Genomic DNA, 13,656 nt, shown 5'->3' with positions numbered 1-13,656 from the left:
GCCCAGCAGGTCAAGGCTGCGGTGGACGTGAGGGTGCCACTGCACTCCAGCTTGAGTGACAGAGACTCCAACTCAAAACAAAAAACAAAAAACAAAAACTTTCTGTTTGGTGTGTTGTTATGATTGAGACAAGTTCTAGAACAGTCAGTTGCAAAACCTGGCACTTTGTAAAATGCCCTATGAATGTTAGCCATTATTGATATAATCATGCTTATTTTTCTTCCTTTTCATCCTTAGAGTTCCTGTTACTGCTCTGAAAGAAGAGAAAGAGAGGGCTTAAGATACTTGGAGCATGAAAAGGTATTAAGAAAACTTTGGTAGTGTAGACACGGAGTGGCAACCAGTACCCACCACACTGGCACAGACTAGAAAGAGCAGTCACCATATGCTTCAGGAAACTTGGATTGGATCTGGACGCCACACTTTTCTAACTTTGTGAATTTCATTAAGTTATATCGTCTCTCCGAGCTTTTGTTTACTCCGCTGTAAACTGAGGATAGCAATACTTGCCCTATTTCACAAGGCTGTTGGTGAAAGATGAAAAAACAAAGTATTCGAAAACAATTCCTAAGGCCTTAAGTAAGAAGACAGGTGGTTTTTCTCCCCAGCTGGATACATTTGGAAGTGTCCGAAGATTTGCATTCTTGCTCGGGCCTTCTCATTAATTAACAAGCTGTGCTGAAATCATTTACTCCCTCTGGGTTGCATTCCTCTGCCAAATAATAACAGTAGAAACGACCACCACTGATTACGGGCCAACCAAATGCCCCGCGTGGCACTATGCAACCTCTCTCATTTAGTGCTCACAATTTTGAGGCAGACATTAGGTCTGTAGCACGGATGGAAACAGTGAGGCTGAGAGAAGTTAGAAACTAGCCACGCAGCATCTGCAGAGCGGAGGTTCTAAAAACACTCAGTCATGAGAAAGAATCGCTAGCAATAGTTTTGCCTCCAATCGCCTACTTTTCCACCAACATTCAGGGATAGGCATTTGAAACGTCAAAGGGCCTGAAACCCTGGGGAGTTTCAGGGAGGGGGGTGAAGCAGGCACACCGAGTCCCGAAGCCACACCCCCCAGCCTTCAATCCGGCGCAAGCCCCGCCCACCCCCGATAGGCCTCGCCCGCCGGTCTCCAGCTCCGCCCCCACGTGCGAACCCGCCGAACACCCAGCCTGCACCGCTCTCAGAGAGAAGTAGCGCGTGCGCTCTCAGCACGCCCGGATTTCCGGTTCGCGCTCCGGGTTCCGGCAGAGAACATCTAGCCAATGAGGAGGACTAGGAGGCGGGCCGTAGTTCTCCCTGGTTTGTGCTCCGCCCGGTGCTTTCGGAGTGGAGGGGAAAGGCCCAGGTGAGGCTGCCTCCTACCCGCTGGGTCCATGGCTGCCTCTGGGAAACTCAGCACGTTCCGTCTCCCGCCGCTGCCCACGATTCGAGAAATCATTAAGTTGTTTAGACTGCAAGCAGTGAAGCAGCTATCCCAGAATTTTCTCCTGGACTTGAGGCTGACAGGTGGATGGCTTCTCAGTGCTGCCGGAGGTCTCCCCGTGGCCCTGGGGCGGGGGCCGGGGGCTCTCGCGCGGACCCCTCGGGCGTTCAGGCTCAGGCATGCGACGGGCTTTTGGTCAGGTCTTTCTGCCGCTGGTACAAGATCTCCGAGCCCCACTGCCCCGGAGACACGTGCAATGCTTGGTTGGCTCACAAACCCCGCGTTCAGCGCAGGTGGTGTAGACGTTGTGCTCCTGGGGGAGGGAGGACGCACGTGTGGACGGCGGTGTGGACCTTGGCGCCTCGGTCCCTAAGAAGTCAGTCACTTCCTGAAATGTACTGCCTATGCTGACGGAATTTGCTTTTCATTCTGTTCCAAGTCGCCAGAATTTGAATTAGCTTTATCAGTAACTTGTTGCAAAAGAGTCTCCCTCGTAGGATTCGTTTAAACGTTTACCTGTTGAGTCAGAGAAATTCTCGAGGGCGTAATTATTCATTCATAAATGCATACTGCATCAAGAACTTGATGGTGATTACGGGAGGGAACAAGGCGACGTGTCTCCTGAAGGAACTTACATTTTAGTATGTTTATGTTCTCGTGCCTTATTTTTAAAAGTCACTTTTTGTCAAGTGTAATGTATGTACAAGAACATTCACCAGTTTGAAATGCACGGTTTGATGAATTGTGACAAATGTATATGTTCCTTTAACCACCAGCACCATTTCTTAGTGATGTTCTCTTCTAAAAGATGAGATTGCAAGAGTAAAACATAATACCAACATGTCCACTGTTCACTGCTGGAGTGCTTAGTTTTGAGGTTTAGATATTTTAATCTATTTGGCCTCTCTTCAGAAGTAGAAGGGAGCATTTCGTCACATCGAAAAAGTTCACCTTCAATTAAATGAAGCACAGTACGCAAGACATAAATAAGACGTTTTATTTCTTGGACATTGAGTTTTTATTCTACCCGTAGAATTATGACTTTAGGTAAAACTCTTAAGTGTCCTCATCTTTTAATTGGAGGAGGGGCTTATTACAAGAACTTTAAAAAAACTACCTACCTCTGAAGTTCTTTGGTTCTAGTCATAACTAGAACTAGCCTTTTCTGCTAGTCATTAGACACACTTTAAATACAAAGCTTCATTCTCAGGGCTGAAAAGATATACATAAATGAATCCTTCACTGTATTTTCTCTTGTGAGCCTAAGGAGTAAGCTGCAGATTCTAGATACTATTTTTCACTTTTTATATGAGAACCAAAGTGAAGGGAGATGAGGATCCTTGACTGAGGCTAGAAGCTCAGACAGGAGCAGAGCAGGATTGAAACCCAAGCACAGTGATTTGACAGAGTTCCTTTAATATTCATTTGTATTAATAAGCCTAAAAAGTTTGAGGGCAGAGTCCTGTCTGCTGTCATAGCTCTCCATTTAAAAGAATGAGAGTATTAAATTTACTCCATAATGTCTGTGCTTAATGTGTCATTCCTGTTCCCTCTGAGAGGCACTGGGCTCTCAGTGGAGTAAAGATTACCTTTAGAATTTATACATGAGTTAGTCCCTTCTCTGCCATTTGCTTTCTAGGTGACTTTGCACAAATGAAATGATAGACAAGAAAACTGAAAAGTTCAGAGAAATTACATTTGGATAGGAGTTAAATTAGTTAGGAGTTAGAAATTACATTGGGATAGGAGCCCTTTAGTTGTTAGGATTTGGTGAGCGAATGTGTGTAAATCACCCATAAGAGATAAGATGGTCAGTGGATGCTAGTTCCCACCCCATAAAAGACAAAAACATTTTTGGGTGGTTGGGAAACTGATTGCAGCTGTTTAGCCTACAAAGGTAGATTATGGATAACAGAAGCAAAAATAAAAATAAAACTACAGTGTCTGAACACTGCCAAGAAATGCTGATATGCTTTTAATGACTAAATTTCCATTCTCCTAGGAGGCCCAGTTTGGATTTTAACATCTCACAGTATGTTTTTTTTTTTAGAAGTGATGACTGGCTGCAGTGAATCAATATGCTGCTTTTTAATGATTTCGTAAGGTCTGCTAACTTGAAGTTGATTAACTAAAAAACAAATTTTTCCATATTAACATGCGTGTTGGCAAAGCTTAAAAACCTCTACTTTTAAATTTAGCTTTTCCTGAATATGACCAAGGATCTAAATTTGCTAGAGTCTTGTGATCTAGGAACTTGTTGCCAACTAGATGTCTATAGCTAAAAAATGGAGACTGCCTATACTTTTTGCTTTTGAATTTCACTAGCAACATTGAAGATTCTGAATGTGAAACTAATCTTGCTTATTCAAATATTCTATGTTCAGCAATTATGGAAAAGTGATGTGTGCTTATCCAGTCTGTTTTTAGGAGCTGGTTGGTTTCAAATCAATTTGAAACAAATTGGCAGGGAACAAAGAGAAAATACATTATTTGCTAAACTTAACGTAAATTTATGAGCATCCTGTTTTTGTTAAGGGATTGGTAGAATTCAGTGATGTGGTAGAATACTGAATAGCCACTATGTATTGGTTTAGGTAGAGTGTTAAATAATAAGATCGATATTGTATATAAAGAATTAGTTGATTGGATAATGGCTGATTAATTCTTATAGATTATTTTTCTCTTTAAATTCTATACACATAAATTTGCCAAGATAGTCAAGATAACTAAGACTTTCTTTTCCCTAGATAAGATTGTAAGGAAAGCTGGCAACCTAACAAATGCTTACGTGTATGAAGTGGGCCCAGGACCAGGGGGAATCACAAGGTCCATTCTCAATGCCAATGTTGCTGAACTTCTGGTGGTTGAAAAGGACACTCGATTTATTCCTGGATTACAGGTGAGATAAATTTTATTTTTTAGGAGGCAGAAATCCTATTTAAATCTTTTTGCTATGATACTTAAACCCCGGGATGTCCAAGGATTATGTATATTGCTCCTCAAACTGCAGATCTTCAGGCCCATCGCAGAAATTTGGATTCTGTAGTCAAGAAGAATCTAGAAATCTACATTTTAACAAGTATGTCCAGATAGTCTGTTGACTACAGCTTGCATAAACCTGTTGTATGCACTGATGCTAAGCAAACTTGTGTGTGTGTGTGTTTTAATCTAAAAATAGTTGGTACATGTCGTGGCCCATTCCTTTAACAGTAAGTAAAAATAAATAGCCAGTAATGACTCATTGGTATGACTTGAGAACTTCATGTATGTTCAAAAAAGCATTTCCACAAGCAAAAAGTAGAGAAGACACACTAGCTCTTTTTTTTTTTTTTTTTTGAGTTGGAGTCTCACTCTGTCGTCCAGACCGGAGTGCAGTGGCCACTCCCGGCCACCGCAGCCTCGACCTGCTGGGCTCCGGCAATCCTTCCGCCTCAGCCTTCCAAGTAGCTGGAACTACAGGCGTGCGCTACCACGCCCGGCTAATTTTTGATTTATGATGAGGTCTCACCAAGTTGCCCAGGCGGGTCTCGAACCCGCGGGCTCAGGCAATCCACTCACCTCAGCCTCCCAAAGGCACGGGATTACAGGCTGAGCCACCGAGCCCAGCTGACACACTAGCTCTTAATCAAGAGAGACTAACTATTAAGCTTAACATTAGTGTAAGAAATTTTTTAAGTGAAGGAATGAAATTGTACCACTGTACTTAAAGATTTAAGATGAGATTTGAAAGAAATGATACATGCATCTTTAAAATACAGGCACTGTTATTATATATGAGAAATATTTGAAGGAACTGGGTATGTTTCAGCTGGAGAAAAGAGGTCCTAAGTGAGAGTATTCATAGCTGCTTATCAAAGGTAGGTGCTGAAGAGGATAAATTTGTTTCCATCTTTTCTAGGAGAGAACTAAAGTAGGTCGGAATTGAGAGTCAGGACTGAGGTATGTGTTTTCAAAACGTTGTTGAACAGTGAAATAGATTAAATCAGAGATCTTCTAAAGGGATTCCTCATAGAGAGCACTTAATAACTAACAGCCTTTGATTCCTCCATAATTTAAAAATTTTAAAAGAGTCATGAGCCTTCAGCTCAGATGACTAGCAATTTTTTATGTGACTGTAATAGAATAATAAAATTATCCAAATTATTATTTTCATATAAAAGGACAAATTGATTTAAAATTAGTACATTCTAATATTTATGTATGTACTTATGGAAAAATGTTTAGTTTCTGTCAGAACAGTTTGAGAAAATTTGTTTGAAAATCTAGAACCTTGAGTGCATGCATCTGATTTTCTTAGGAAGCTAGTGATTCTTTTCTAATATTGCTTTATCCAGTTTTTATGCTTTCAAAAATTATATATTTTATCTAATTTTGCCAGTCTATACCGACATTATGTGTTTCAGATTTAAAACTTCATTTTGAGATTATCACATGGTGCATATTGCTTGATCAAGTGTAGAATTTAGAAGTGATTTTTGTCTTGAACTGTGTTATTATTTTTAAAATGATATCTTAATTGAAAATGAAAGTGGGAATATTGTTATTTTTGGTGAGTTCATGAGATTATAAAAATAAATTGAGTAACACTGTATACTTCTCTTCAGGTTTATTCATTTAGCCGTTTTTGGACACAAGGAATACTTATTTGACTTTTTTGCTCTTAAGGAGACTAAAGATCTTTGAAGACAGACTATTGAAGAGAGCAACTGCCACCCTTCTCTTTTCAGTTGCCCTATCCCTACCAAGTCCCTGCATTCCTAACTCCATGCCTTGTATTATCACATTAGATTTATCATTCTCTGGCATATCCTATATGTTCTTCTCTTTTGTTAGTTGTCAGACTCCCCTGTGAATTGTAAGTGTTGTGAGGGTAGAGATTTTTGTCTGTTTTGTTCCCTGTTATATCTCTACCACAAATAGCAATACCTGGCCCAGCACAAAGCAGGTGTTCAGTAATGTCTCAAATGGGAAATAAAAAGATTGTATCTGTGTGAGTATCATAAAGTGTCATTCAGTAGTGAAAGTGGATGAATAATTGCATAGCCTTGATTATCAAATAGTTTTATGCTCTTTTTTTCTAAATATGAAGGTTAATTTCAAGTTAAACTATGGAAATGCATTTTTGACTTTTCATTTGTTTCAAAAGAAAAAGCAAAATTAATTCTTAGTGTCTTATATGTAGGAAAAGAACTTGCCTTAAAAAGACATGTTGGGACATCAAATAGACTTTTTTTTCCCCTGTAAAGAATGTTTCAATATGTAAAACCACGTTCTTTTAGAGGTACTAAATTAATCATAAAACTGAGTAAAGGCAGGAGAGTGATCTATTTTAAGAATTACATTTTAGTGGTTTCTAAGCTAATAGAATTACTTTTTAAAGAAATTGTAATAATTTATAAAACTTCTTCTAACTGAAAGCATGTCACTTGTAATTTAATTCAGTTTTTACAATATTATGAAACCGCTTAGGGGAAAGAACAACTGGTGAAAACATGTAGGTTTCACTGTCAGTGTTTAGTAAAGGTAAGAAAATGTGTCTAATATGTAAAAGCAGTAGGTTAGAACTTTGTGGCAAAGAAGTAAAGAACACAGGCATTTGAATCTCACTGCCTGGATTTGGCTTCAGACTACTACTAGTTGTGTGACCTTAGGGAGGTAACTGTCTTTGTGCCTCAGTTTGCTCATAGGATTGTTAAAAGAATTAAGTGAACGCCTGATATTTAGTAAGCATTCAATCTTAATTATAAGTAATCAGTTAAGAGTATTGTCTAAATGTCTTTGGTACCTCTGGTGATTAAGGATTGATCAGGAGACTGCCAATCTTGAAAGAGGTATAGAAAGAAAGTAATGTTACTCCTTGCGAGCACTAGAAAAGTCCCCAGTGCTGTAGAAATATTGGGGTGTTCTCCAACTCACCAAACTTGCATTAGACACATAGAGCTTCTGTCTTTTGATATTGTAACATTCTGGTTGTGCATTTCTAAGTCTTTTTTGACTTTGTTGTTGTCTATCTTTTTATGACTGAATGAATTCTCTGTGTCTTAGAGGAGAGTGAGGAAATCTCCTGACATCTCAGGGAATTTGAATCCTTGGTAGGTTTTTCCCTGTTTCTGAATGAGAGATGACTTTAATTTCTTGACATCTCAGGGTGCTTGTCAATTTCCAGTAAAAAAAAAAAAAAAGGCAGATAGATTTTATTTGGGATTAAATGGAAACTAGATTAATTTGAGGAGAATTGGCATCTTAACGTTTTAGTCTTATGTGCGATACAGTGTCTCTCTCCATTTATTTAGGTTCTTTCTCATTTCTCTTGGCAGTGTTTTATAGTTCTTAGCATACAAAGACATGTACACGTGCACATCTTTTGTCAGATTTACCCCTAACAACTTCATATATTTTATGCTGTTATACATGGTATTGGTTTTTAATTTAAATTCCAATCTTTTGATGCTACTATATAGAAATACCTTTTTTTTTTAAGATTTTAACTTTATATCCTGTAACCTTGCTAAACATACTAGCAGGTATTTTGTAGTTTTCTTAGGATTTTCTGCATATATTGTGTCATCAAATAAAAAGTTTTACCTTCTCTATTCCAATCTATAGGCCTCTCCTTCTTGTCTGCAACCAACAATTAACTAGGCTAGGATTCCCAGTGCAGTGTTGAATAGAGGTGGTAGGAGTAGACATCCTTACCACGTCCGTGATCTTAGGGGAAATACGTTCAGTCTTCACTATTGAGTGCAATTCCAATTGTAGGTCTAATTCTGTATCTCCTGTGTCAGGTTGAGGAAGGTCTCTTTTGTTCCTAGTTTGCTGAGTGCTTTTTAAAAAAGACTTTTTCTGAGTTTATTGAGATAGTCATTTTTTTTTAAGTTTGTCAATTATATTGATTTTTCTAATATTAAACCAACCATGTGTAGTAATGTCATCTCTGTTGTTCCTGATATTGGTCATTTTTTTTCCACTGGTTTGGCTAGTTTGGTTAAATGTATTGATCTTCTCTAAAAAACAGTTTTTCATTTCATAGATTTTTCTCTGTTGTTTTCTGTGTAATTGGTTTCTGCTCTGAAATCTTTATTATGTCCTTTCTTCTGATTTGAGGCTTTTTTTTTTTTTTTTTAATGTATAAGACAGGATCTCATTCTGTCACCCAAATTGGACTACTGGACTTGAGTACAGTGATGTGATCTTAGCTCACAGTAGCCTCAAGTGATCCTCTCGCTTCAGCCTCCTGAGTGGTTAGGACTACAGACATGAGCCACCACTCCTGGCCTCTTTCTTATTTTCTTTTTTTTTTGAGTTGGAGTCTCACTCTGTTGCTCAGATTGGAGTGCAGTGGCCGGCCACCGCAGCCTCGACCTGCCGGGCTCTGGCGATCCTTCCGCCTCAGCCTTCCGAGTAGCTGGAACTACAGGCTCGTGCTACCACGCCTGGCTAATTTTTTTATTTATTGTAGAGATGAGGTCTCGCCAAGTTGCCCAGACAGGTCTCGAACCCGCGGGCACAGGCATGTGATGTTGTCAATTTCTTTCTAAGTACTGCTTTACAGAATCCCACACATTTTTGTATTTTCATTTTTATTATGCTGAAAATATTTTCTAATTTTCTTTTTTTGTTAATGATTTTTGAGATATTATTTTCAAAGAAAGATTTCCAAAGGAAATTCAGAAGTTTTTCACAAAGGAGCTTTCATTTTTTCCTTTTGATGTTATTTGACCTATAGGTTATTCAGAAGTGTATCTAATGTAGTTGACAAATTTGGTGGTTTTTTTTTTTTCAAATATCCTTTTGTTATGTTTTAATGTAATTACCTTGTGATCAGAGAATATACATTGAGAAGGTACATTCTGGGGGTTAGAAGTCTGAAATCAAGGTCAGTAGGTCTGTATTCCTTTTGGCAACTTCAGAGAAGAATCTGTTTCTTGCCTTTTTCAGTTCTGGAGGTCATTTACACTCACGGCTCGTGGACCTCTTCCTTTTATGTCCCTGCTGTCAACTTTAATCCTGCTACTTCTCCTTTAAAATGACCCTTGTAGTTATACTGGGCCCACCCAGACAAGGGCCAGGTAATCCCTCATCTCAAGACAGGGGCCAGGTAATCCCTCATCTCAAGACGGTCAACTCAGTCATATCTGCAAAGTCATTTTTACCATGTAAAGTAGCGTCACAGATTTCAGGTATTAAAATGTAAACATTTGTGGGTGGCCAATATTTAGCCTTCTGCAGCTTATTTGTAATTCTTTGTTTTGTTATGTTAGTGGTTGGTTGGAGGTTTATACTGTGTGACTTCAAAATATCACATTCTGCCATTAGGTAATATTCTCCTTCACATAGAGCATATGAATCTGAATCTTACATTGTGTATTTGCATCTCTCCTGCCAGGCCTTTGTGCTGTTATTGTCATACATTTTATCTCCTCATGTGTTACAGACTCACAATGCAGTGCTCTTTTTATTTTAAATGTCAGTTCTGTATTAAAGAGATTTAAGTAATAAGAAAAAATTCTTACATATTTCCCCACATGGTTACCTTTCCAGGACTCCTCATCCACATTACCATCTAGTACCATTTTCTTTCTTGTAGCATGGGTCTGTGGTGGTGAATCTTTCAGCTTTTGTATGTCTGAAAAAGTCTTCTGTTTGCCTTTGTTTTTGAAAAATATATTGGCACTGTTTTCTTTCTGTACTCTAAAGATGTTGCTCCCAATCTTCTCACTTGCATTGATTCTGACAAGAAATCTACTCTCATTCTCATCTTTGTTCTTATTTTTTTTTCAGCTGCTTTTAATACTTCCTCCTTATCACTGGTTTTGAGCAATTTCATCATGGTTACATTTTTCTTCATGTTTCTTGTGTTCATTGAGCTTCCTAGAACTGCAAGTTTTCCTGTGCTTTTGTTGTCCAATGTCTAAAAGTTGTTTCATCTTTTTTGTCCAGTTTTTAAAAAATTGGTTTAAGGGAGGAGAATGTATTTGGTACCTTATACTTCTTCTTGGCCAGAGTCGGAAACTGAAGGATTCTTCTTAACCAGTAAATTGTGTGCATGCTTCATGGCATTTTGGATGAAGTTAGTCATCAACTTTTGTTAGTATTGCCTTTGGGTTTTGGAATAGGTAAACAGTGGTTATTTTTACTTCACAGGCATAGTGGAACATTTATGGGATTGAGAGTCAGATAGACTGGTGACCAAATCTCAGATATACCACTTACTAGCTTTGTGACCTTGAACTTGCTGTGGAACCTTTCAGCTTTCTCATCTGTAGCATGGGAATAATAGTTAATTTTTGTGAATATTGCAGAGATAGAAGTTGATGAAAAGAACCTGGCATAATGCCAGTAGCCAATAAATGTTGCTATTTTAATTATTTCCCTTCTTGTCACGCTACCACACCAAGCTAATTTTTTTTATTTATTGTAGAGACAAGGTCTCACCAAGTAGCCTGGGTTGGTCTCGAACCTGCAGGCTCAGACAATCCACTCACCTTGGCCTCCCAAAGTGCTGGGATTATAGCTGAGCCATTGAACCCGGTCTAAGAAATTTCATCATCCAGGCATAAAGAGCTGTTTTTAATTAGAGATCATGACATTTTGAAATTCTTTAGTCTCTTAACACATTTTTAAAAAGAGAACGATTGCCTAACTTTGTATTGTGGCATGACTACTTACTTTACCATGTAACTTAGTGAAACCATAGTTAGTAAGAACATAGACAACAGATAATCAAAGAGTAGCTATAGCTGAAGTGATTTGCTAATCAATACAAATTAGAAATCAGTGATAGAAGCAGGCCCACTGACAACAGCAAGAAGTAACGGTTATTACAGTGACAGAAAAGCTATAAAAATGGAAAAAAATACTTAACAGTAAGGCATTGGACATACCTCCCTACCCCCCTAACCATTGAGGCCATTACTGTAGGCGACTGACCCCAAATCATCAAGAAAAGAGTGAAACTGAGTTCAGGTTTCTCAGGTTAAGAAGAATATATGTTTCTTCTTAAGAAATGTTAACAATTAAAGGAATAAACATTTACTGAATAGAAGATTTACTAAATCAGACATCTAATTCCTTGACGAATCTGGGTAGATGAGTCTCTGCTATCCTGTTCAGGTTTTGTTAAAACAGCAAGCATGGATGGGGATAGGGAGGCTGGTCAGAGGGTGCAAAGTTGAAGTCAGGAGGAGTAGGATCCAGCATTTCATTGTGCAGTAGGGTGACTATAGTTAATAATATAGTGTATATTTCATAATTGCTAGAGAGAGGATTTTGCATGGTCTTGCCACAAATAAATGATAAATGTTTGAGGTGATGAATCTGCTAATTACCCTACTCTGATCTTTATGCATTGTATGGGGGACCCCAAAACACTCAGAATTATCTTTTGGAGGGTAGGCCCTGTAGTACAGGCTTCCTCCTACTAGGTAAGTATTCTAGGAACCCACTGGCTAGCTAGTGTTGTTGTGAAAGACTGTTTGGCTTCAGTTGATTTTTTTTTTTTGAGATTCAGTGTGTTTCATGATGGATGATTTACAAGTGTACCTGCCCACACCACGTTGTGTTTTCAGCAGTTTTGATCAAAAACAGCATGATCCCCATGCTCCCATGCTCCCTGTGGCTTTTTTTTCGTTGTTTTCCCAGATGAAAAATAGAGGAAATGTTTTGCCAGTGTGGAAGAGGTGAAACAAAACAGCAAAAGCATTAAAAAGCATCAAAATTGATGAGTTCAGAAACTGTTTTGAGTAGTGGAAAAAACATTTTGATAGGTGTATTGCATCAAATGGAGAGTACTTTGAGGGTGACTAAAGTTTAAACAAGTAAGAATGAATACACAATTTTTTATAAATTCAGGTTTTTTGGGGTCTCCCTTGGTATACACATATAATATCACACTGTACCCCATAAATATATACAATTATTGTGTGTCAAAGATTAACTAAAATAATAAAATAGAGTGAAATCAAATGTCAAGTTAAAAAATAAGAGACTTGATAATGAAATTGAAAGGTCCAACAAACTTAATTTTCCTATAACAATAATTTCAGATACTTGTATTAAGATACAAGTGATTATATGATGATTTCTGAGTTTTAAAATTTCTGTTTATTTTTACTCTGTCCATAAATTTAAAATATGGAGGAAGTTTGAAAATGTAAATTTTAAATATAATTTATTTCACCAACAAACTGATTTTTGGAAATCACCCTTTAGTCTTTCTTCTAGAAGTCTCTTTTAACATCTTAAATTCCTTTTGAATGATAGCATTAGTCTTTTATATATTACTTATAAGAATAAAAACTTTAAGCCGGGCTCGGTGGCTTGCCTGTAATCCCGCGCCTTTGGGAGGCTGAGGTGAGTGGATTGCCTGAGCCCGCGGGTTCGAGACCCGCCTGGGCAGCGAGACCTCATCTCTACAATAAATCAAAAAAAAATCAGCCCAGCATGGTAGCGCATGCCTGTAATTCCAGCTACTTGGAAGGCTGAGGCGGAAGGATCGCCGGAGTTCAGCAGGTCGAGGCTGCGGTGGCCGGCAGCGGCCACTGCACTCCAGTCTGGGCGACAGAGTGAGACTCCAACTCAAAAAAAAAAAAAGAATAAAAACTTTATTTTTCACTTATCATTTTACATTATAGACTTATCGTTCTCATATAGTTTGCTTAACAGAGTTGCCTAGTCTTCTTACAAATATTCGTTTCAATAGCATTTGGTTCTCTACTATGTGGTTAATTAGGAAGAAGGTAATTAATGTAACTGTACAGAGTTGGCAGCCATGAACTCCTCAGGATAAGAAGGTGACATAAAATAGACAAAGTAGCTGTTGATTGTAGTTCTTTCTTCTTAAGGAATTGAAAAGTTTGCATAAGTTTCTACAGTTGCATAAATTTTTCCTTATCAAATTAAATCACTGAAAAAGCTACCCAGGTGGACCACAATTATTTGCCCCCTGCAGAAAAGCTTTTACCGAGACTTTGACTTGTTTGAGGGAGATTTTTTAAATGACTGTAGAAAGAATGCTTCTATACTTGGTTTTTAACTTTTATTAAAGGTATTGTTCATTATGTTGTTTCATGTACCCTTTGCAAAACTTAATGCTAGAAAAAACGTTTTCTCTCTTGGAGACTTAGTATAACTACTTCTATTAGAAAGCGAGAATTATGTATTTCATTATGCAGATTGTGAGGGCTGACATCTCTGATGATTGTTAGCTCTAGCGTTTTACGTATATGCTT

At 38.2% G+C, this 13,656-nt stretch overlaps 1 protein-coding gene across 3 annotated transcripts in view; it reads left to right on the top strand.

Annotated features, from left to right (window-relative positions):
• Positions 1-1,314: 1,314 nt before the first annotated feature.
• Positions 1,315-13,656, top strand: part of TFB1M (transcription factor B1, mitochondrial) — a 51,356-nt gene continuing 39,014 nt past the window's right edge. For 2 of the 3 annotated variants that reach the window (XM_021714581.1, XM_008062241.1), the window contains exons 1-2: positions 1,327-1,509; positions 4,174-4,325. In XM_021714581.1, coding sequence (XP_021570256.1) covers positions 1,377-1,509; positions 4,174-4,325 — 285 coding nt within the window. In that variant the 5' untranslated portion in view covers positions 1,327-1,376. Of the gene's footprint in view, positions 1,510-4,173; positions 4,326-13,656 lie in introns of all 3 variants that reach the window. The other variant, XM_021714582.1, reaches the window with a different exon arrangement.

Source organism: Carlito syrichta, unplaced genomic scaffold (genome assembly GCF_000164805.1).
Source record: "Carlito syrichta isolate Samal-C Ts95f unplaced genomic scaffold, Tarsius_syrichta-2.0.1 Scaffold305681, whole genome shotgun sequence".
NCBI classification, from domain to species: domain Eukaryota; kingdom Metazoa; phylum Chordata; class Mammalia; order Primates; family Tarsiidae; genus Carlito; species Carlito syrichta.
This window is presented reverse-complemented; position numbering and strand designations above follow the sequence as displayed.